The following is a 23,642-nucleotide window of genomic DNA, read 5'->3' as shown; positions in this document are numbered from 1 at the left end:
TATAGTTTTTTCATTTTGATAATTCATTCTTCATTAGAAGATTTAGGCGGCCTACATCTTTGGATCTTTTTCTCATAGTTTGATCTCTGATTCTGGCTGTTCTACAAGTGTAGGTGAAGAGTAGGTAGTGCCAATGATTGAATCTAAATTGTCTTTGTTTTGCCAGGCATTGACATAAACTAGTAGCCTGGTTAAAACCAGACCATTCTCAGTTGTAACTGAGTTATGGTCTGGCAAAGTGTCATAGACAAATCCTTTCCAGAGGGGCGTCACCAACGGATGTCGCGGATAGACCTAAAACCAATCAGAGCGATGAAGGAGATGACGTATGTAGAGCGATGGAGAAACATCTCCGAGTGTTGTTCTTTGCTCGGTTTTTAACAAAAAGGAAACGTTCAAATCGCTTAAAACAGACGCGATAGCTGATTCGAACGAGTGATGTTCGACGGCGGCATCCATCTTTGTAATATAGGCTACAAAATCTGCTTCAAAATCCCAGCGCTGTCGTCATCGTGTAAAGCCCGCCCCAACGTTTCTGACTGGTGCCTCGATTTCGACGGATTGGAAATGGGCTTGAATGAGCTCTTTGCCAGACTAACTTTCAGAGCAAATCTAAATTTGCCGGAAGTTGTCTGGGTTTTCCCAGGCTAATAAACTAGACTGTTCACCTAAACTTTGTTTTTCAATAGAAATTATGTCAAAACAGAACTGAAAATTGTGATCTGTAAATAATTTCATGGGGTCTATCACAGTAAATTTTCAAAAACACATATTGGTATTTATTAATCTTAGTTAATTATATTTGTAACATTTTAATATCATTTTTTATTTAATATTATAGGTGCTGTATGTAAGAATGGGTTTGAAATAGGTACTGCAGTCCAAATTCAAAATATCAGAGACCAGAGTTGCCAGTTTTAGGACACGCAACAGAACGAGCGCGATTGACGACGAAAACCGAGGAGACTTAGTTAATCGGTTGATTTATACGCGTTTTAATATGCTGTCTCGTTCATAGAGATTTTTAGATGGATACCGAGGCTTTTTAGGTTGTGTGGAATCTGCAATCTCTGACCAGTTTGTTTGCTCGTTTCCAAGGCTGCGATACGCTGTTTCCTGCCAACTGGCATCCCGGGGTGTCGAAATACTTTGGGGTGAACACAGGCAGTGGGCAAGACCACACAGACCAAAACAAAACTCGACTGACAACACAGAACCTGTAAAATAATAAGTAAAATAACTGGCTGTAGAAGTGTTTTTCAAAAGAAACACACCCCTCCCTTCATTGCTCCTCCCCCAAACATGAACATGCTAGTATGCAAGAAAGGCAACGCCTAACAGCTCAAATGATTATGGATGAATCAGCTGTGATTCAACAACAACAATATTTTGGTTCTGTAAAAGGTCTCGGGTTACGACTGTTACCCTTGTTCCCTGAGAAGGGAACGAGACGCTGTGTCATAGTATTGACGCTTTGGGGACGCCTCTTTGTTATTGCGTCTGAAGCATGAAGCATGTCTTTCTGAAGTCTGAAGCATGTGTGAAATCAGTCCAATGCCGAAACAGAACGTCACAGGGTGACGTCATGATTAGGAAACTATAAAAGCTTATCCAGTATGGCTGGCGTTAGCTTCAAAAGAGCCAAAGCAACTCAATCAAAGGGATGCAGGAAGTATGACAAGGCGATGCAGCGTCATGTTCCCTTCTCAGGGAACAAGGGTTACAGTCGTAACCTAAGATGTTCCTTTTCGAGTGAACTTTGGCTGCCTCATAGTATTGACGCTCGCTCTGGTAACGATAATACCCAAACCGCCATGCTTACAAGTACCTGTCTGTGTGAATACTGCGAGCACACCTAAGACAAGAGCACATTGTGAAGTCCAAATCATAAAATCTTACAAATGTGAGCGGAGAGGACCAGCCTGCCACCTGAAACTTCTCGATGACCGTATTTATAGCATTGCCAAAGAGGCCAGAAAAAAAAAAGTCTTTCTCTTTGATGTCAGACAGATGTAACCAGAGATGCCTCTCTGTGGCTGCCATAGAACGGCTGATGGCTCTGGCCGTCTCTTTGGTGGCCCGGAGAGACAAAACCGTGGCCTGATGTAACTCTTTAACTGCGTCGACTCGGGCCCCACCCCCTTGCCTTCATCAAGGTCTCTTAGCAGGTCCCCCTGATACGTCTGCAAGATGGCCATCATGTGCAGACGCGCTCATCCAGTTTGTTTGTAGGATGAGCGCCCTGCTTCTCAATCGACCAATTCTCGGTTTAATTTAGCCACGGCACGGGTTCTTACTCGGGGGATAGAGATGGCGAGTTCTCAAAATCCCCCGCTTCGATGCTCAGCACATCCAACTCCTCATAGCTGGACAGCTGAAGCACCTGGCTCTCTCCCCGGGCGGAAGAAGCCACAGCACCGGCTTCTGATCCCAGCAAGAGAACGCTGGATCCCTGGGGGCCAAAGACTCTCCAAGGATCACAGATGGAGAATTGCAGAGATTAGTTGAGTCTTGGGGTCAGAAAGCCTTAAAAAAAAGAAGAACAAGAAGCCACAGCACAGGCTTCCGATCTCAGCAAGAGAGCACTGGATCCCTCGGTTAAAGGGAGAGAAAAGTCTCTAACCCCTTCTCGAGATCCATCTGCGAACCCCACAATCTCAATCGCCGCGCTGCCTCAGCAGCAGCAGGGCCAGAACCATGGGGAACGCAAGCCTGAACACCCTTGCTCACCATATTAATGTGAATTATGATTCTGCACTATATTGGGACAGACAACACTAAATAAGACACACAGTTTCAACACAGAGCACTTGCTGAGGAACAGAAGCTAACGGCGGTCATTCAGGATGTGCTTTCTTGGTCATGACGTCACCCGCCTGTGACGTTCTGTTTCGCCATTGGACTGATTGTAACTGTAGATTGAGTTTGTAATTTATCAAAATAATCTTAATGTGTGTCTGTTTTTTGTTTTGTCCATCAATCAGTCTGGGTCCAGATGAGATGGAGATTCTGCTTCATTTCATGTACGGTGCCATCCTAGACTTCCCACCAGGAACAAATGTCAGGTAAGCACGCTCTGTAGTGACATTTCCTATCTTCCAATGTGATAAATACAAAAATGCAATGGCTTTGTCAGATTTTACTCAAATGTTAAGATGTGTGTGTTTGTCTCTGATCTTAGTCAGGTTGTGTTAGCAGCAGACATGTTGGGCCTGGAGGGGCTAAAAGATGTGGCCGAGATGGTCCTGACTCGGGACTACTGCCGCTTTTTTCCCAAGGTAAGACCAGAGGGAGGAGTCACGGTTTACACATTCAGTCCATTTGAGGTGAGGAGTGTAAATAGTCCTGTTAAACAGTGAGTCTGTTGTCATATTGTGCCAATAGTACTATCATCTTGTCGTTTATTACCCTTTAGGGAAACATTATGTGATTTGTATTTGTGAGCGAGTAAAGTCTGGGCATTGGTTCAGCTTTTGTAGAGCATTTAATTTGTCAGCCAAAAGTACATGGCCCTATCCTTCTGGTGTTGCTCCAAAAGAAGAATCCTCCCATTTAAGTTCCTCAAATGCAGGTGTAACATATTTTTTTTCAGGCATTTTTCTACTTCTCTTAGAATTACTGTAGAGAATTACTGTACTGAAGTACTGCAGCAGCAGACTCAACTCATGTTTACACAGTAACTGCAGATCATCTTGAACATGCGCTCACTGATACAAAAGCAGTAGTGGGAGGCAGAGGAAGTCAGGAAGTGTTGTGTTTGACAGCCCTCTTGCAATTCGTGAAGGGTTGTTTTGTTTGTGCTTCGAGTCTCTCATTCTTACTCCCACCTTTCAAAAATCCTTTCAGACCAGTCCAGTTTGTGTCCTTTTAGCCTGTAATTTCATCCTACTGTACACAGAGATGAAAGAGGAATGCATTCAGTCCCCCTCCTCTTTCAAAATAATTATCATCTGTTTAAGTGTAGGAAAGATTCAAGGTATGCTGAGGAATTAGTTTCCCCCCTAAAGAAATGAATAGTACTTTTGACAGATTTAGACTAGGACTGTCAATCAATTAAAATATTATATTTACACACTACGGTTCAAATATTTGGGGTCGCTAAGAGTTTTTTAGAAATAAGTCTCTTATGTTAACCAAGGCTGCCTGTATTTGATCCAAAATACAGTAAAAACACTTGTTAAATATTTCTACAATTTAAAATGACTGTTTTATTCATTTTATCTATTTCAGTAAAATGTATTTTATGCCTGGGATGATAAAGCTGAATTTTCAGCAGCCATTACTTAAGTGTCACTCTTCTAAAATCATTATTGTGCTCTGTTTACAGTTCTTATTATTATCAATGTTTAAACAGTGCTGCTTAATATTTACGTGGAAACTGTGAAACGGTTGTCAGTATTTTTTAATGAATAGAAATTTAAAAAGAGCAGCATTTATTTGAAATTACTTGGGGTCTTAACTGTCTTTACTACTTTAATAGTCTTTACTGTCACTTTTAAAGTTTAATGTGCCCTTGCTGAATAAAAGGATTCATTTCTTTAGTTTATTTCAAAACATTTAATGCATTCTTTAATATATATATATATAGTTAGTATATATTGCAAATGCAATATATACTATAGCGAGAATAATTTAATAACAAAATGACATTGCTCGCACTTTATGGACACAATGTACAGTATATATATAAATCTTATTACGTCTTAACACCTAATTCAATAATTAGGTCCATAATTCAATGTTCCAGGCTTGAATGCTTTTGATTCTATTTTACAAATCGTATATTTCTACTTTTTGCCTACTACATGTGTCAAGATGCAGTTTTCCTCTGTTATTCACATTTACATTTATTTGATTTACGGTGATTCACTCGTGGGTGTTATTTCACTTGTTTAGCTTTAATGATCATGCAATTTCATCATACAAAGAGTACCAAATGGCTTTAATTCCCCCTTATTATGAAGGATTTATAAATAACCCATAAAGAGGTATTTCTTCATTATTTACTGGTTATCAGGTGCTTTGCAATGGTAACATTTGAATAAATAATCTGTGTTATCCAAAAGTTTGCAAATTGTAGCTTTCAGGAAGTTGTTCAAATTAAGAGTGATTTAAGTTGTATGAAATGAAAGTAAATTCACCAGGTCAAGTAGCTGAACTCCATACTGTAAATTGGAGTTCCAGGCTATTGAACCACTAAAGACAGTGAGATGAGGTGTGAATATCCTTTTTCTCATTTTCTGCAGCCTGTTGATGGAGTTCAGAGATCCATACTTGAGTGCCTTGCCATTACCCACTCTATAGGCCTGCACGATCTCTACAGCTCCTGTGTGAGGTGAGGCATTTTCTGCACTTCTATGGATGCTTCTGCTTTTAATAATGGTTTTAAAATGGCTTTTCTGATTGTACTGCCCCGTTAGAGTTCTTTCCTCCATCTACTGTCATATGCATACTGCACAGTGCAAATGAATCACTAAATAATAAATGACTAAATAAATCAATAAATAATACATGTTCCAAAATGCTTTCTATTTCTGAGGTTATGCTTCTGTCCAAATGTGGATGCAATCAGTTTTGCAGATATTTATTCAACATTTAAAACAAACCCATTTTTGAAGTCTTTTCAGTTTCACGTCAAATGTTAATATTTGGCATAACAATTCAAAAAAACAAAAGCAAACAAACATTTGACCAGAGTGGACGAGCATTTGCATCAATAGAGCAAAGTTTTATTTTTGGTGAGTGGGTGGATTTTGTCGTCAAACAATATACTGAAGGCTATTTTGCCAACTGCCTTTAAATATCAAAGACAAAGAAATAATCTTGAATATAGACAGACATAGAGCTGCTGTTGTCTTTGAACACCGGATTGTTGTTAATACATACAGTTAACTTATAAGAAAAGAAAAAGTTTACTGTCAAGCGATTAAAAAAATTAACTCATTAATCATACATTTTTCTGTAATTAATCGTGATTAATTACAGCTAATATAAAAGTTTTTCATATGTTTTTATATTGTAATAATTTCACATTTAATCTTCAAATTAATGTAGAAACAACATACAGACAGTATATTTAAAATATTTGATCTAACAGGTAGGAAATATCCATTAATTGAATAAAGTTGTCAAACACTTCATAGTCTTCACTGCATAATTTATATTAAAGCTACTAAAGTTATACAGTTAAAAGCAGTGAGTGATTTTCTTTTGTTCTTTGATTAATATTAATGACAGACTGCAGCAGGTTTATTAGGCTGCTGTCACTTTAAACCTGACGCACATGACACAGAGCTGACACATTTTCTCACAACTCTTTACGTCCATTTAAGACTTTATTTAACTCATTTAAGACTGTGCTCATGAGAATACTCAACTCATTTTGTGTGGTTTTTGTCTGTTCAGGCGCTAAAGAAAACTCAATATCGCTGGTGCGCTGTACCGCACTGAGTTCTCTTTTATGTCTTATCGTGCTTGAATGATTTAAAAGCATTTGCAGGAATAAGAGCGTGGTCATGTAATGTAACGCTAGCTAAAGGATGACGTAAAAACGGATGCTGTGTTAATTGCGTTAAATATTTTTAAAGCGTTAAACTGGAAAAAATACGGCCTAGAGGTCCTCGTCCAATTGTTGACGTACAGTCTAATATACCAAGAGCGAAGTCAATATTTGTTGGTACAATACAGGGTGCAAATAAAAAAACGGAACAAAACTTGCGTTGGGTCAAGCAATTTATTTGACTTGCTGTAAAATAAATGTGCTAGTCACCAGACAGAAGCAGATTATGCTGTTTATGCTCACTCGCACAGAATCATTTCTGTTTTTCTCAATACCTCAAAACATACAGTATGTGAAAAAAAAACTGTGCAAACCAGCGAAAAAATCCATTTTACAAAAATTTCCACCAGCTCTTTATGACCATCTTTACCAAGTGTGGATTAAATTGATTTCTTTAAATCATTAAAGTTTGAACTTTAAACAATAGGCAAGCTCATTTGACTGTCTTGCATCCTATATTTCTCTAGCAGAGCTGTTCGTGATTGCCACATGGCAGACCAACTGAAAAGTATTTGCACCCTGTATTGTACCAACAAATATTGACTTCGCTCTTGGTATATTAGACTGTACGTCAACAATTGGACGAGGACCTCTAGGCAGTGCAAAAAAGATTGATATGAATGAAAAATTATTTCCATCTTTAGATTGTGGTGGCCATGAAAAAAAATATTTCCAATACAATCGTTCCTCTATTTTACTCTAATTTTGTACTGGGAACACAGGTAGATGTAAAAATGAATGACTAAATGTCCAAAGATTCCAAAGAAATCTTTGACCTTTAATCATTCCTTACCATCGCCATTACTTAATTACCCAACTCTGTCATTTAATTATTTTTGCTCTAAACTCAGTGCACTGCGGTAAACCAGCTCATGGAGGCGTGTGAATGTAGGTCGGGATTTTTCCAGTGCCTCAGAGACAGAAAGAGAGAGACTGTGTGTGTGTGTGTGTGTGTGTTGTTTCTCTGATGTTTTGCCGCCGCCTCGGCTGCGGGTAGGAGGGTGAAGAATCACGCATCAGGATCTGATGGTATAAGACCAGCGCAGCACTGCTGCTTTCAGTTCAGAGCCAGTCCAGCATCAGCTGAACCTACTGTCCTTGTGTTACTAACCTAAATCATTGGAATATTCAATCCAAAAATAACAATTATTTTGTTGCACACGTATTTTTAGCATGAATATTTATCAGAATATTTGGGCTGCTCTTTGTTATACTGACACAAATTTATGCTGATAGTTACACTCCAAAAAGGAGAAGACACAATAAAAGACACTTCTAAAGTTGTACAATAGCTTTGTGAGAGGAACATTGTTTTTTTACTGATAACTTTGACACTTCTATGGTAGTTTTGTGTCTGACATTTTTTCGAGTCTGACAGAATAAATAACTTCTTTACTTGTTTAACAAAAGAAAAAAAACTACAGGTTTGAAATGACACAGGTGGGGGAAATAATACAAAACTGCATTTGTAGGAATTGCTAGGAAATAATTTTGGACTTTTGCTGTAAAGAGAGAATGAAAACCGCCTACACTCATGGATGTGCGTTTCAATCCACAGATGGGTTGCTGAGCATTTCGTGAAGTGCTGGTCAGAAAGGAATTTTGCCCTCATTCCTCCAGAACTACAGAAAGATTGCCTTAATACAGTCAGCAAAAACATGGTGTGTAAAATATGTTTTCTATTTTGGTGGGGTCTTCCCTTTGACTTTGTTTATATTTTGAGCTAATAATATTTTCTGACCCCTTAATCTTACTGTAAAACTATTTCTCACAATACTTTAGTATTTTTATACTGTATCCCGTTTTCCTCATGGGAAACAACATAGACAACAATTTTTGTTCACTGTCTTTCTGCTGCTGTCTGCAACTAATTGCACAATAAGACATTGATGAGATGAGCTGTGGCCTCTGTTTTGAGGATGGCCATTGACTAAAGAGCAATTATAGGTCATGTGTGTGTGTGTTTGGCAAAGCCTCGAACAGCTCATTAACTTCATCCATAGTCTGGCAGTCCCCTAAATTTCTCACTCACACAGACCTTCAGCGGCTGCCAAGTGTAGTTGTAACATTGGGCTTTCCCTCTCTTGACTTCCAGCCTTGGTGTAAACCACCGCTGAAGCATATTGGATTACACTCGGAAATTTGCAGTCACTAACAGTCCTGCCACTATGTGTCAGAACTATGGAAGATGGATCTATGAATGAGAATGTGTATTTCTGGTTTTCAGACGGTGCAGAGTGTCGTATCTGTGCTGTGTGGCTGCGAGCAGCTGATCGGGAGCCTGCCGGAGGTGAAATGGGCCAAGCAGGTGCTGAGTCTGGCCAGCGAACTGCAAGAGGAGTGTCTGCAGATGATTGTCACACACCTGGCCCAGGTCACACACACCGCTGCCTTCCACGATCTCCGAAGGGTACGACCAATCGATGAAGTTTAGACTTAAGATATAAGATGTCTTGTCAGCTATGACCGTCAGACGTGTACTGTTTCAGAGAGAGGAGTTTACACGTGACCCCACTCTACTGAGGAAGGTGTGCATAGCTGTGCGGGAGGGTGTTACTGTGGAGAACTGCTGTGACCTCTTCACTGCTGTCAGTCGGCTGAGTGGGGACCCGAGTGAGGTAGACATGATCACAGAAGACCAAGCCAATCAGGAGGAAGTGGAGGTAAACAAAACAGGACACTAAAAGCCAGCATTTCATTACAGTTCATTTAGTAAATTAATCGTTTATTTAAACTGATCTTAACAGAGCCTTTTAATCAGTCAGTGCAATAAAGTTGAGGTCAGTTTTACACATTCATTTAGTGTGATTTATCATATTTATTTTAATAGTAAAATGTTTATATTAATTATAAAAAGTGATAATTAATATATTTATATTATATTTCTCGATCAGAGTTTACATGGATATTGAGACATCATCTTTATCTAAACAAACACACACACCATGAGAGGCCATGACTGTATTGTGAATGCAGTCACAGCTAAAGGAAATTGTTAAGCTATCTTTCCATTATCTCTGACAATCACATACGATTGTTGCATTTTCAGAACTGCCTGTTGTATTATGGTCAATATATAAAGTAAATGTGAGGAATACATAATTAGAATTCATCTTGCATGGATTTGCATATACAAATATGTTTACTTTTGGATTTACGTCTGGAATTACAGTATGCACATATGTTTTTATTTCTAGAATCTCATTTCCTATTGAAACAGGATATTCAAAGTATGGTGGCACTTCTGTCCATTGCGTGTTAAATTCCAGAATTGTGGTCGGATGTTTGAATTTAAGTTGTTGTAAAAGTAAGAGGGGTTTGTGACATTGACTGAAAAGAACAGCCGTTTCAGTTATTAATTTTTGAAGACAACTTATTAATTATTCACAAATTATAAATTGAAGACAACTTTTTTTTTTTAAGTTGGGATAACATGCACTAATAAATATATGCATTAAAATGTACATGTTTATTTGAATCTTTTAACTGAAGCAGTGATGTAGTAATTAATATACTTGATGAATAGATCCCATATGCTTCAAGCATTCCTGCAGCTGAGCACTTTCCCGTGTGTTTAATGTACAAAGTGCTTCATTTGATCCTGGGATTTAAACTCGCTATAATGTTCGTGTCCATGTCCAGGCCTGGGCCGGATTACTGTAAAGTGACACTACAAATAGAAAAGCTCATAGTAAACAACCTCACTTCTCATGCATGCTCATGGCCTCGCTCTGTCATTTTATGTTTTTCTTTATTTCTCTCTGGCCATCACTGTCGCTTCCTGTCTCTTTGTGATTTAATTCACATCCCAGGGGAAATAGCAGAATGGATTAGTCTGAGAAAGACCAAGAGTCATGGGTGTGGCCATGTCTAATCTGGCTCCATGTCCATTATAGAGAGAAGCAGGGAGGGGCAGGGGGAGAAATGAATTGCGGATGGAAAGACTGAGGCAGGATCTGAAAGATACAGAGGTTCTTTTTTTTTTAATGAACATTCGATGCAGAAGGCGTGAACACAAGCCTCTGCTAGTGACATCATCCATTTAGCTGGAGAGGATCCTGTTAACGGTAGAGGGAGGCAACGGCAATCGTTGCCAAGACAACCAGCCTTTGAAGCAGCTGCTGATTCGCTCCTCTTCTCCTGCTGTTGTATCCACCCTCCCTCCTTCGCGCTCTCTCTTTCTCTGACTGACTCGCTCACCCTCTCTCACTCATTCTGTCCCTCTGGTAGCCATTCAGGCGTGAGCTGTGTTTGCTGCGCACGAGGCTCTGGACCTTCCTGTTTCAGTCCTTCTTTGCAGTGCGGCACACTCAAGGATGGGACACTCTACAACCCAGATATCGGGAAAAAATACTTGCAGGTAAGGAGGCAAATGAGAAAAGGTAAGACTTTAGCAATAGCAACAGAAAGAGGAATGGAAATTAAATGTAAATAATGTGGGAAGAGAAGTGCAGAATAAATCAGAGGAGAGAGAAGAACATAAGGCAGACTGCGCTTGTGAGGAGGAGGAAGGGGGTGTTATTTTATTTATTTATTTATTTTAATGGTCCAGTGCAGTGATGAAGAGCCCTCCTTTGCATGGATAGTGGGTTGCCAGTGCTGGTGAGAGAAACCCTGCTGGATAACCTCCAGCTCCTGTCAGTCCATCAACACAGCCATCAGAACGGATCTTTTTAATATGATCCTGTGATGCTTTGACCATTAAGGCTAGAATACTCCAAACACATCAAAACATTATTTCCAGAGGGGGCTGGGGAATGGGGTCCACAATTAGATACAATGGATTTTGTGTTGTTCTATTCTTCAAGTGGTAACATATATGCTTGTGCATAAATTATGCAATGCTTTGGGTGTCAAGATCATGCTTACATTCTGCTTTCTAAAGATTCCACCACATATCCAAAGCATCCGCTGTGCATCAACGAACACAAACACTCAAGCTGCATTCCTTCACAGGAGATATTTGATCCATGTTTTGGATTGTTTTCTGGTATGACAGCAGTGAAATCAGAGCTCAGTTGTTTTGCTGGGAAGAAAGGCTAGATCTTAGTTTTTTTACGATGATATTAAAGATGCTGTGGATAAGCTGTGAGATGATCAAAGGCTAGATCTGCGCTGTCTATCTGAGATGAAGGAGTAGGAAATCAGTGGCTCTCTGCAGAGCTGCACTGCCTATTTTACTGATTGGGGTTGTGACTGATTGTAAGTATGCAAGTATGTGCGTGTCTGATTGAGGAAATGTTTGGCAAATGTTGATCATGCAGGAGTGGATGTTCTAATTAAACTGAAGCTGTCTGTAATCTAAAATTAGTTTTTATTTTCTTCCTCCCTCCGCCAACCCTCTCAGCTGCTCTTGATAAAGGAGACTGCAGAAGGCTTGGAAAAAAACCTGTGCTCACCAGCTCCCAGGTGATCTTTTATTCTGTTACTTATTTTGGTGAAAATGTGAGAAATGTTTGGCTAAAGACAGATAAATTGTCCCCAGGTTGATTAATCAGCCAATATTTGATCATTTTGAGATTGTCTGCATCAACCAATATACAGATTTTTTTTTCTTTAGTAAATGTATACAAATCAATGTTATTTTACTGTAAATGCAACAAATTGTATTGTGTATTCATTCGTATTATTTCAGCCAACCTACTTTCTAGATATCTGTATCTGCATCAGCCATTAAAAAAAAGAAGGTTTTCTTTTACTGATAGACAAGCTGATTGAACTGACATTAAATGGGTGTTAGATGAGTGCGGCTAGACTTACCTGAGCCGCAGCTGAATGTGAGCTCACCTACACACCTTACGGTTGATTCAGGGAATCTGTGCTGCAGAATTACTGATCCTGAAAACATAGTTGGATTGGATCTGAGAATTATGTTCTTTAAGAGGATGTGAACATCTGTTTATTTAATTTTTTTGGTCTTATTATTGAGCTACAATAAAAAAAAAAAAATGTATATATGACCTAAGTGAGATGGATACAAAGACATTGGGCTAAGGAAACAGCTGTCCTTAAGTTATGATTTTCTTTGACTTGCAAGAATATACTTTTTAGCCTTTAATCCAAAGGTCATGGTATAGTGCTTTGTTCCTATATATTTGAGATTACTGTCAAATGGGTTGCTGATCTGATTAATATTGTACAAAGCCATCATGGTCTTTCATTCTCTCTCCATATCTCTCACTGCAACAGAAACCTACAAAATGCCTCTCGGGCACTTCATCTCCATGTGATAGCCCTACTCATCGTCCCATTAAGGTATCACAGGGTCCACGTGCTTCCCCTGCAAGATCTGTAGCTGCAGCATCAGGCACCATGAAGTCTGATGCTCTAGGGCCAACAGCTCACACGGTTCCTTCTGGGAAAACAAAATCTGGTAACAACACCTCACTTGGAAGCAAGAATGATAAAATTAAGCCAACTCACACGCCAGCTAAAACCAAGACTTCATCTACTGTTAAACCAGTATTGAATGGCACTGGTGGTGGTGCTCCTCGGGAGAATTCCTCCACTTCAGGTGCCCGTAGTTCACCTACAGGGAAGACGGTGCTGGACAGGAAGCCAAACCCAGGAGCAAGGCCAAAGTCTTCCTCTGCTGGGTCTGATCTCTCAACAGGCCATGCTAAAGGAGTAAAATTGCCGAAGAACACAATGTCAGGGAAAGATCTGCCTCAGGAATCAGCCAGCAATGCTCAGAATACTCCATCTAACTCTGGCAGCACCTCACCAGACAACAGCGCTGGGAGTCCTCGCAACAATGGCCACAGTACTCCAACAGGTGAATTTACCTAGAATTTACCTTCACACCACACACATCCCTTAATGATACTCTACTTCATCTCAAGCTAGTCTCTTTTTTTACTGTGAAAAGTGGAAGCTTCCAGCTCAAATGTTTTTGGCTTCGCTTCCAGCAAAGTCAGATTTAGTAAAACTGTCTAAGGAGAAAATCAGCCCTAAAAACAGCACTATAATTAAATAAGCAAGACAGAGCTTTAGGTCCATGGAAGTCAAGAAGCTATCCTTAGTTTCTCAGATTACCCCCAATTGTTTACTCTTCTGTCACTGTAAGTAAAAGCTACAGTATGTATGTGTAAAAGTATGTGTACTTCTGAGTTTTAATAAAAGTTAGAAAATTAGAATGGGAAAGGAAGGATAGAGAGAGAAGGAATGTTCTTAAGTTCTGAATCTTGAAATCCAGGGGTATCTCTCCCCTTTTCTTTGCTCATTAGCTAGTGTTTGCCTGGTACTGACTCCCCTGTGAGTCAGAGAGTCTGTGCTCAGCAGAGTAGGTTTTAGCTGGGTATGCCAGAGTTAGCTTGTCATTAAGCTGATTAGCAGTTCTAAAATTGTACATGCCTGTTACCTTGCTCACAGTTCTTAAGGAATGTGGGTTTAGATAGCACAGGGATACTGCAGGATATGCCAGTGTACTATGAGGTACAACAAATATCAAAACTTAATACATTTGAAATAAACGCAATACATTTTCTTGAGTTGACCGTGTTGAGAACAGGATTGTAATTGATAATGATCTGTTTAATTAGATTAATAGGCTATACATTAAAATATACACGCAAATGTTTTATATGATGTGCTTGGATTTTTTTTTAAATAACTACATTCTATGTTGTCATCATGCAATGTCATTTATAAAAACATTTTTGCGTTGTTATAAAGACTGAATAATCCTTTTACATTGTAGGTCTCAGGTCAAAACTTCAAGCCAAGGCAACAACAAAATCTCCTCTTACCAAACCTGCCCAAAAAACAGACACTGAAAAGACTAGCAGGTGAGTTGTTCTATGAACGCAACCAGCCTGCGATCCTTACACTTGTTTTTACTATATCTATTTCTTCCAATTGATAGTCAATCTTTGGTCCTTCATTGTGTTGCTACAGCCCCACTAATAAATCAAGCAAGACTAAACCTACCACAACTAGCCGTGCAGTACCTGTAATTCCTGCATCCCGCTCAGATCCAAAGAGCAAGAGCACGGTGTCAAGCCTTTCAGAGAACCACGGTAAGAAACAGTCAGAATGGATCTAATGGTAAACTGTTATTAACACTAATGAGAGTCTTTTCTGTTCCCTCTTTTAAACAGCTTCTTCTAGACCTGGTTCAGCCCTTAGCTCTAAAAAGCCTGCCTCCCCAAGAAAAGAGGTAGAGAAAGATATATCCAAACCTTCAACTATTAAGAAGACAACAAAGGCCATCTCTGAGTCAAGGCAAAGCATTAAAGCTTCCACATCTTCCTCTAAGCAGTCGCTTGCTGCCCCAAACAAAACGGGACCTAAACAGAAGGCTCCAGAAACACTTTCAACAAAATCATCTCTTAAATCCTTTGGGGCAGTCAAAAACTCAACTCCTGCTGGCTCTAAAAAACCAGGCACTGCTGTGAAAGATTCAATATCTAGCCCCAAACACTTAAAAAAGGTTACTCAGAAGAATCCAGCTTCTACCGAAGGTAAGACAAGAAGCAAGGAAGTAGTTGCATCTTGTCTAGAGAGTTCCAAAGTTCCTTTGTCCATGGAGCAGCATTCACTAGTCAGTCCGGCTATACTAGACCAGCCAGAGGTGGTTCCCAAGGGTATTTCAGCAACTTCCACTAAGGTTCATGATATGGAGAAAAACAGTGATCCAGTGAGTAAATTACGTAACACAGAGGTGAAGACTCTAACTCCAGACATGCATACATATACTTCTGAACAGAGTGAGGTGAGCGGGAGTAAACTGGCCACAGCCCATGCCGTTCCACCCCATACCACTGGATCAGACCGGGGCCTCAATTCCATGAACTCCTCAAAGGATTTCCCTCCTGATACACCTTGCAGTCTAGGGAGCATTGAGACACCCCTAGAGGACTCGTGGAATGGGCTTCATCCCCAGGTTAGCCCAGAGTCAGAGACTGGCAGTGCCACCACTTCTTCTGATGACATAAAGCCACGGTCGGAGGATTATGATGCTGGAGGCTCACAGGATGATGACTGTTGCTCTCATGAGCGTGGCAATTCAAAGTGTGGGACCATGCGTTGCCCTGACTTTCTGGGCCGCAGCAGCAGTGACACCAGCACACCTGAGGAGCTCAAGATGTACGAGAGCGGGGCTGGACTACGTGTGGAGGTACGTCTCAGAGGACGGGAGGCAGAGACTACAAGTGAAGAAGAGGTAGGGCGTCAAAGACCACGATCGTGGATTAGAAAAGATGAAGTGCCAGTGGAGGAGGAACCTTGTGAAATGGATTCTGCATTAAAAAACTTGAAGAGTGTACAGGACCACCAACTTTTCTCCACTGAGGAGGAAGAAGAAGAAGAGGAGGAGGAAGAAGAAGAGGAAGAGACTGAAGATGAAAGATCGGAAGTTGAGGTGCTACCGAGAGGAATGGCTCCCCCACTTAACGAGCCACCTCCACAGTTCCAAGGTATTGTCAACCTCGCATTTGAAGATCCTGCGGACCAAGAGAATGAGCAACCAGAGTACCAGTCAGCTTCTAACTTCCGTCGCTCTGTTTTGCTCTCGGTGGATGAGTGTGAGGAGCTTGGATGCGAAGAAGGAGGCGCCCAGACTTCGACAGTTGATGTCTTTGACAGTGAACCTCACAATTCACAGACAGACTACTGCTCCCAGCAATCCACAAGCACAGTGATATCTAACCACCAAGAAAATGAACGGGAGCCCAAACCTGTGCTATTCCTGACAGAGGTCCGGGGATCTCCACAGGAGGATGGTGCATGTAATCAATCAGATGCCCCAGTGCAAGATAAAGACACCAGTGACGTTCCTGCTCAAGAGCGTCCTAGTCACCTGGACCTCCGGCTGGCAGAACAGTATGGCAATCTCCAGACCAAACATATAGACAGCAGGAAAGCTGACTTGCGGCTAGACTTACCTGAGCCGCAGCTGAATGTGAGCTCACCTGCACACTCTCCAGCAGGTAATGTATAATGTTAGAGCCCATCCCCCCTGACTGCAGTCTCAGAAACATCCACTCAGTTTCCCATCCTGACACATTCAACTCAAATTTTCTGACAATTCTTTTTCAATGAGGTAAATCCAGTGGGGTAAATCCTGATGGTTCATTGATTTAGAAAGTAGCACACTACTGCCTCCCTTTTCCCCTTTCATTTAATCCTTTTCTTTAAATGTCTATTGTTTGCTATCTAATACTTCAAAAAGCTATAAACACAACTAAAATGCCTTCTCTGTGGCGCTATAGGAACTCAACAAACAAGTTTACAAGCTTACTTTTTACAGTAATATACCGATATGCGTGTGGTGTAGAACATCTGTTATGTGGTGTGGCTGGGCAGTCTCAGTTGTACCATTGCACTTAATATATAGACACCCAAGTCCTCAATCATTTTTGTTTGTTTGTTATTATCCATGCTGAATAGTAAGCTTCTTACTCATAGGCCAAGTCTTTTATACGTTGACTTTTCCATAAGAGATCTTTATGCAAAAGACAAGCACCATGTGACTTGGCCTTCAAATATATAAATATATATGCACAAACATACAGTGATCTAAGCTTCCTTTTAATACTGCCCATAAAGGACCACACCTTATAGAGGCCATGATGCTTTGAATGTGTTAGATCTCAATGTTTTTTATACTCAATATTGATGTTGAGTGTTGCTGTCTTACTTTTCCAGACTCTGTCTGTTTAGTCATCCAAACCAGGGAATCTTGCATGCTTATGCTAGACTTTGTTATTGATTTTTGTTCAAATCCCATCTATGTTTGTATCCATCTTCCTGTGTGTTATTTTTTTCTTTTATTTCTCAAGCCATCAATATATCAAGCCATTTGTAGTTCTGTAGTAGTTAACCATTTTTTCAACTCTAGATTTTACATTGTAGATTTCATTTTATTCAGTGTATTTCTGTAGAATTAGTAGTTTTTCTGTATGTTGTGTTTTTCTAAAAAAAAAAAATCTAAAAAGGTCCTCCTTGTGTCTCTCTTTTTTCACACTTGTATTATGATTCCAATCACTGTTAATGGTTTTGCTTGAGTTTTTCTTGACAAGAAGCATATCTTGAGTTTGCCAAGTAAAGCAATAAGCAGCACTCTTTGCCAGCATGTCCCTCATATTTTCAGTGTAGCTTTAAGTTAAAAAATAAGAAACAAACTAAAAAGCTCTCGTGCTTGCTTACGTTTCAATGTGTATATCTTAGAGAAAATGCTCAGTTTGATCAGAACCAGAGAATTCATCTATTTTGTGTGTGAACAAAACATAAGTTATGCTGGAGATGGCAAAAACATGCCTTTTACTGTTATAGCACTTGTGAACAAAAGAGACACATTCAGTGTAGGTTTTCCTCTGTGCATCACCTTTATGGCAGCTGTCCATCCTTATCCTAAATTCAGAAGTTGTTCCATGGATAACATGGAAACTTCATGGAAAATCAAGAGTTGCTCCATGGAAAACTTTGGATTTGCACATCTGCTTATTTGTAATGCATGCGTCATTGAATCAAATCTTGATTAATGACAATTAAAAAGTGATGACTGCCTAAGACAGAATATATTTTTTCATCTATGTAGTCTTTAAAAGGATTCGTACTTCAAGCTTGTGTTAACTGCATCATGGAGGACACAGTTGCACTAGGGGTGATTCTGTACATCTTGTGGAGCTAGAAACAACGCATGTCTTCAAGAAAATGTTTTTTTGTTTTGTTTTGTTTTGTTTTTAAAGCCCACATACGGATAAAACACTTGGTCATTGTGCAGTATTGTCAATTATTTTTAGGGGACATTGATGGTTGTGACACATTGGATCAAACCTGCACACATGACCGGCGGTCGTCTAAAGCCCTGTCCCCCATTTACGAGATGGACCTGGGAGAAGCCCTCGAACAAAGAATGGATGCAGACAAGAGCAATGATCCCCAACAGGAGGAGTCACATTGGAATGGTAAAGGAGTAGAGACCGAGCACGTTAAAGAGGAAGTGGACAATGAAGTCGGAGAGTTTGCAGAGAAAGACTGGAGTCTGCTTCGACAGCTACTGTCTGACCAAGAGTCCAATCTGGGCATCATAAACTCAGTCCCAGAGGATTTAAACCTTGCACAATACCTGATAAAGCAGACGTTGTCCTTGTCTCGAGACTGCTTGAATGAACAGGACTACTTGTATCACGAAAAGGACACATTTAAGCGCTGGGCCGAGCTTATTTCTCCACTGGAGGACTCCACCACCAGCATCACTGTGACCAGTTTCTCCCCCGAGGACGCTGCCTCTCCACAGGGCGAGTGGACTATCGTGGAGCTGGAAACGCATCACTGATGGCATCCTGGACTGGAATACAGCCAATGTTTTGATGGGACCTTTCTGTGCTTCTTATTTGTTTTGGGGAGAAAGACAGATCAGTTGCAGCTTAAGTTGAGCGAAGTTACATGGCATTTTGTACTCCTTGTACAGGTACTATATGAAGGACAGGAATAATGACCTCAGTGCAGTTGTTTTGCATGTGGGCAATTTTCTAAGTTATATTGTTTACTTGATGGGTGTTGCTTGAATCTTTGTAGAATACCAAAAAATGCATTTTCTTGTTGCTCTTTTTGTCTCTGAATGATGACGCTTCTAAAATGTTTTGAACCGAGTGTAGAGAGTAAGTGGTTCTGGTTTACATTTCTTGTTTTAAAACAATAAAAGCCGTGTTGTTTGAATTTTGTTGCTTTTTTTCTTGAAAGGTGATAGATTGATACATTTTATTACTTGCATCTGCCTATGTCGTTTTGGATGGAACAAAAAAAAAAGTCTATTTAAATGGTGAATTTTGTTTTATAAAAAATCATGCAATAAATCAAAGTAAATTAATGGTCTTTTTGACCCCAAATGACCGTTGCTACAAACAAAAATATAAATTGGAATGGAATTTTTTAAAACAAATGTATTATCACTCCTTTTATTAATGTTTTTACATTTGTGTACTCTACATTTGTGCAGTGTTTGGGGGATTTAATGTACTTTGTAAATTTATATGAATAAGTAATTTATTTATTTTTTTAAATAGGATGAATGGGGAAATCTATACTTGTTTTTAGATTTGTCAAATAAAAAAACTAAATCAGCCACAACACAGAACACAAATACACAGAAGTGAAGTAGCACATCCACAATGGGGAATGCTCGTGCTCATAAACCCACATAAACCGCTCCACCTAAAATCAGCCATAGACATAAATGGGAACCATAAAAAATGGCTTTTGTTACATAATTTGCCACAAAAAAAAGGGTTAGGGTTTTCCCCAAACCCACAAAATCACTCATAAGAAATGAAAAATGGGCTGCCATAAGTTGCTTTCTGTTACATAATTTGTCAAAAATAAATGTGACACCACAACACATCCACGATGAAGAACAAATGCAAACACACACAAAACACACATATAACACTATATTCAAGTTTGACTTTAATAATGTCTCATAATTGCAAAAAAGTAAATAAAAAAGCTAAAATTTGAAAAGGTTATTTTAGAATGTCTAAACATACACTCACCGGCCACTTTATTAGGTACCCCATGCTAGTAACGGGTTGGACCCCCTTTTGCCTTCAGAACTGCCTCAATTCTTCGTGGCATAGATTCAACAAGGTGCTGGAAGCATTCCTCAGGGAGTTTGGTCCATATTGACATGATGGCATCACACAGTTGCCGCAGATTTGTCGGCTGCACATCCATGATGCGAATCTCCCGTTCCACCACATCCCAAAGATGCTCTATTGGGTTGAGATCTGGTGACTGTGGAGGCCATTTTAGTACAGTGAACTCATTGTCATGTTCAAGAAACCAATTTGAAATGATTAGAGCTTTGTGACATGGTGGAAGTAGCCATCAGAGGATGGGTACATGGTGGCCATAAAGGGATGGACATGGTCAGAAACAATGCTCAGGTAGGCCGTGGCATTTAAACGATGCCCAATTGGCACTAAGGGGCCTAAAGTGTGCCAGGAAAACACCCCCCACACCATTACACCACCACCACCAGCCTGCACAGTGGTAACAAGGCATGATGGTTCCATGTTCTCATTCTGTTTACGCCAAATTCTGACTCTAACATCTGAATGTCTCAACAGAAATCGAGACTCATCAGACCAGGCAACATTTTTCCAGTCTTCAACTGTTCAATTTTGGTGAGCTCTTGCAAATTGTAGCCTCTTTTTCCTATTTGTAGTGGAGATGAGTGGTACCCGGTGGAGTCTTCTGCTGTTGTAGCCCATCCGCCTCAAGGTTGTGCGTGTTGTGGCTTCACAAATGCTTTGCTGCATACCTCGGTTGTAACGAGTGGTTATTTCAGTCACTGTTGCCCTTCTATCAGCTCGAACCAGTCTGGCCATTCTCCTCTGACCTCTGGCATCAACAAGGCATTTCCGCCCACAGAACTGCCGCTCACTGGATGTTTTTTCTTTTTCGGACCATTCTCTGTAAACCCTAGAGATGGTTGTGCGTGAAAATCCCAGTAGATTAGCAGTTTCTGAAATACTCAGACCAGCCCTTCTGGCACCAACAATCATGCCACGTTCAAAGTCACTCAAATCACCTTTCTTCCCCATACTGATGCTCGGTTTGAACTGCAGGAGATTGTCTTGACCATGTCTACATGCCTAAATGCACTGAGTTGCCGCCATGTGATTGGCTGCTTAGAAATTAAGTGTTAACGAGCAGTTGGACAGGTGTACCTAATAAAGTGGCCGGTGAGTGTACATCTAAATAACAAAAAAAAACTTTATGAAAAGATGTATACCCATGAGAAAATGGCAAATGAGGCATTTAGTAATGCTTTAAAGCATCTGTAGTTGAAATTTCATGTTATTTTAATTTTAAAAGTGTTTGTTCTCCAGTTGATGGCAGCAATATTCCATTAAACCATGGCACATTGTCCATGTTATCTCCATGAATGAAAATGAGAAATGTGGATTCGTTTTGGGGGAATTTTTACATAAAATATTATTATACATATTTGTATCTAAAAAAAAAAAAAACTTTTTTTAACATGTTTTTATTTAAAACATGTTAAAAACATGTTTTTATTTATTTATATATATATATATATATATATATATATATATATTTATATATATATATATATTTATATATATATATATTTATATATACATTATAAATATAAAAATATATATTTTTATATTTAAAAATATAAAATATTATATTTTATATAATATTTTATATAAAAAATATTATATAATATTTATGTGCCCCCCCCCCCCCCCCCCCCCCCCCAACACTGCACAAATGTAGAGTAAAAACATTAATAAACTGAATGATATTACATTTGTTTTTGTTGTTTTTTTGTTTTTAAATTACATTATTATGTTACAAAATCACATTGGACATCTGGACTATAACCACTCATTAAAAGACTATAGCAATGACATTTTGTGTTATGGGTTTATATGGTTTCATGTATTTATAACCCAGTTTATTAGATTTTTTTACCTAATGTTTTGAATCAAAAATAAATCGTACCACCTTTAGGTTATGGGAAAGAGTTGGAAATAAATCTGCAGTTACATTTTTCTGTGACATCAAATAAAAGCACGACTTAAAACAGCCAAGCTAGAAGATTTCCATTTGATAATAAATTTCAATAATGCTACACTGTACAGAGATCTCCTTAACAATGCTTCAAAACCTTACCTTGTCACTTTGAACATGAGAATGGCATTTTGAGGCCTGTGTATTTCTGTATCTCCTGGACAATAGGCTAAATCAGGACACAAGACTTTGAGGACAAAAAAAGATGAGTCTGTTCTCCATTGCTCAGATTAGCTGACTGTGACAGATGGAAAAGTAAAAGTGTCTTGAGAAGAATACAATAAGCAAGCAAGCACAATAAGAGTACATATTGTGTACTCTTATTGTACACAAGTACAATAAGAATCAGAGAGTGAGACTTGTCTATACCGAATATGCTTTTGTTTAAATGTGCATACATTTGCAAAAACACTGCCGAAACTGGACAAGCTTCAGGTAGATCCTTACTAAATAGACACAAATCTGCAGAAAGCATTCTTATTCACTTTTTCGACTGGCGCAGGATATTATATTATATTTCAAACATGTAATGGTTTTAACGGGTCCATTTTATGATTACAGTTTTTGTGAATTGTTGAAACACATTTCTTGAAACCATCACTTTCTCAAAACCTTAAATACAAAACCAAATTTCCATTCACCGAACCTCTGACTCTTCTGGCAAAATCAAACAATTGCCTCAAAACCATTTTATCTGTGCTCAAAATCAAACAGCGAGTCAAAATCATAAACACTACAGATCATTCATTAGACACAAATGGAGAACTGCAGAATCCAAAGCATGCAGTCACAGAAAACAAGTATTGTAACAAAGTAAACAAATGTTGCAATTATGTAAAAAAGTATAGTAATGGCAACTTACGGTAGTACTGCAAGTATTGTACTGTACTGAATTGTACTGAATATTGAATAGTAGGCCTATCGAAAGTCTGTATATTCACCACTTGCATTCTGTGAAAATACAGTGACCCATGCAAAAGCCAAAAAGGTTACAGTAAAAAACTCTAAAAGAAAAGCATGTTACAATAAAGTACACTCAGAAGAGTTGTGAAACTGCAGAATCAAGGTCAGTGAGAGAGATTGATTCTGTTTCAGCATCATGTCTTCATGTCGGTCCGGCCGGAGGAGTTTCTCCGGGTCAAAATCTTTTTTTTCTTTCTTTTTTTTTTTTTTTTTAATTGGGTATAGCTCCAAAAGTCAGTCACTTAGGAGTCTGAACCCAGTGTCACCTTGACATGCTCGATTTGTGAATTTTTTCACAGCAAAGCTCTTGTCTGTAAAACGTTCGCTAAGTCCGTTAGACGGGAATGTTGAAAATAGGCGTTTTTCATGTTTAAACAATGGATATTAACAATTTATAATAAACACACAGTGCTGGGTTACAAAAACACTTGTTTTAGATTGAACCTGATTTGTGAAAACTTTCACAGGTCAGTTTGGGCCAGTTAACCCTTCCCTGAGTGGTTAACTTGGTCATTCTGATTTGTGAAAACTTTCACAGATAGGTTTGGGTCAGTTAACCCTTTACTGAGTG

General features: G+C 39.2%; 1 protein-coding gene across 1 annotated transcript in view; it reads left to right on the top strand.

Annotated features, from left to right (window-relative positions):
• The window catches only part of btbd8 (BTB domain containing 8), a 30,501-nt gene extending 11,623 nt beyond the window's left edge, over window positions 1-18,878 (top strand). The window contains exons 7-19 of the mRNA XM_056246234.1: window positions 2,985-3,065; window positions 3,182-3,278; window positions 5,247-5,335; window positions 8,118-8,220; window positions 8,787-8,969; window positions 9,049-9,222; window positions 10,790-10,919; window positions 11,907-11,968; window positions 12,749-13,334; window positions 14,259-14,346; window positions 14,456-14,577; window positions 14,659-16,488; window positions 18,304-18,878. Coding sequence (XP_056102209.1) covers window positions 2,985-3,065; window positions 3,182-3,278; window positions 5,247-5,335; window positions 8,118-8,220; window positions 8,787-8,969; window positions 9,049-9,222; window positions 10,790-10,919; window positions 11,907-11,968; window positions 12,749-13,334; window positions 14,259-14,346; window positions 14,456-14,577; window positions 14,659-16,488; window positions 18,304-18,839 — 4,081 coding nt within the window. The 3' untranslated portion in view covers window positions 18,840-18,878. The remainder of the gene's footprint in view (window positions 1-2,984; window positions 3,066-3,181; window positions 3,279-5,246; window positions 5,336-8,117; window positions 8,221-8,786; window positions 8,970-9,048; window positions 9,223-10,789; window positions 10,920-11,906; window positions 11,969-12,748; window positions 13,335-14,258; window positions 14,347-14,455; window positions 14,578-14,658; window positions 16,489-18,303) is intronic.
• Window positions 18,879-23,642: the final 4,764 nt, after the last annotated feature.

This window comes from Rhinichthys klamathensis, unplaced genomic scaffold (genome assembly GCF_029890125.1).
Source record: "Rhinichthys klamathensis goyatoka isolate OS25496 unplaced genomic scaffold, OSU_Roscu_1.1 h1tg000036l_1, whole genome shotgun sequence".
In the NCBI taxonomy this organism is placed as follows: domain Eukaryota; kingdom Metazoa; phylum Chordata; class Actinopteri; order Cypriniformes; family Leuciscidae; genus Rhinichthys; species Rhinichthys klamathensis.
Note: the sequence above shows the minus strand (reverse complement) of the source record. Positions and strands in the feature narration are given on the sequence as shown.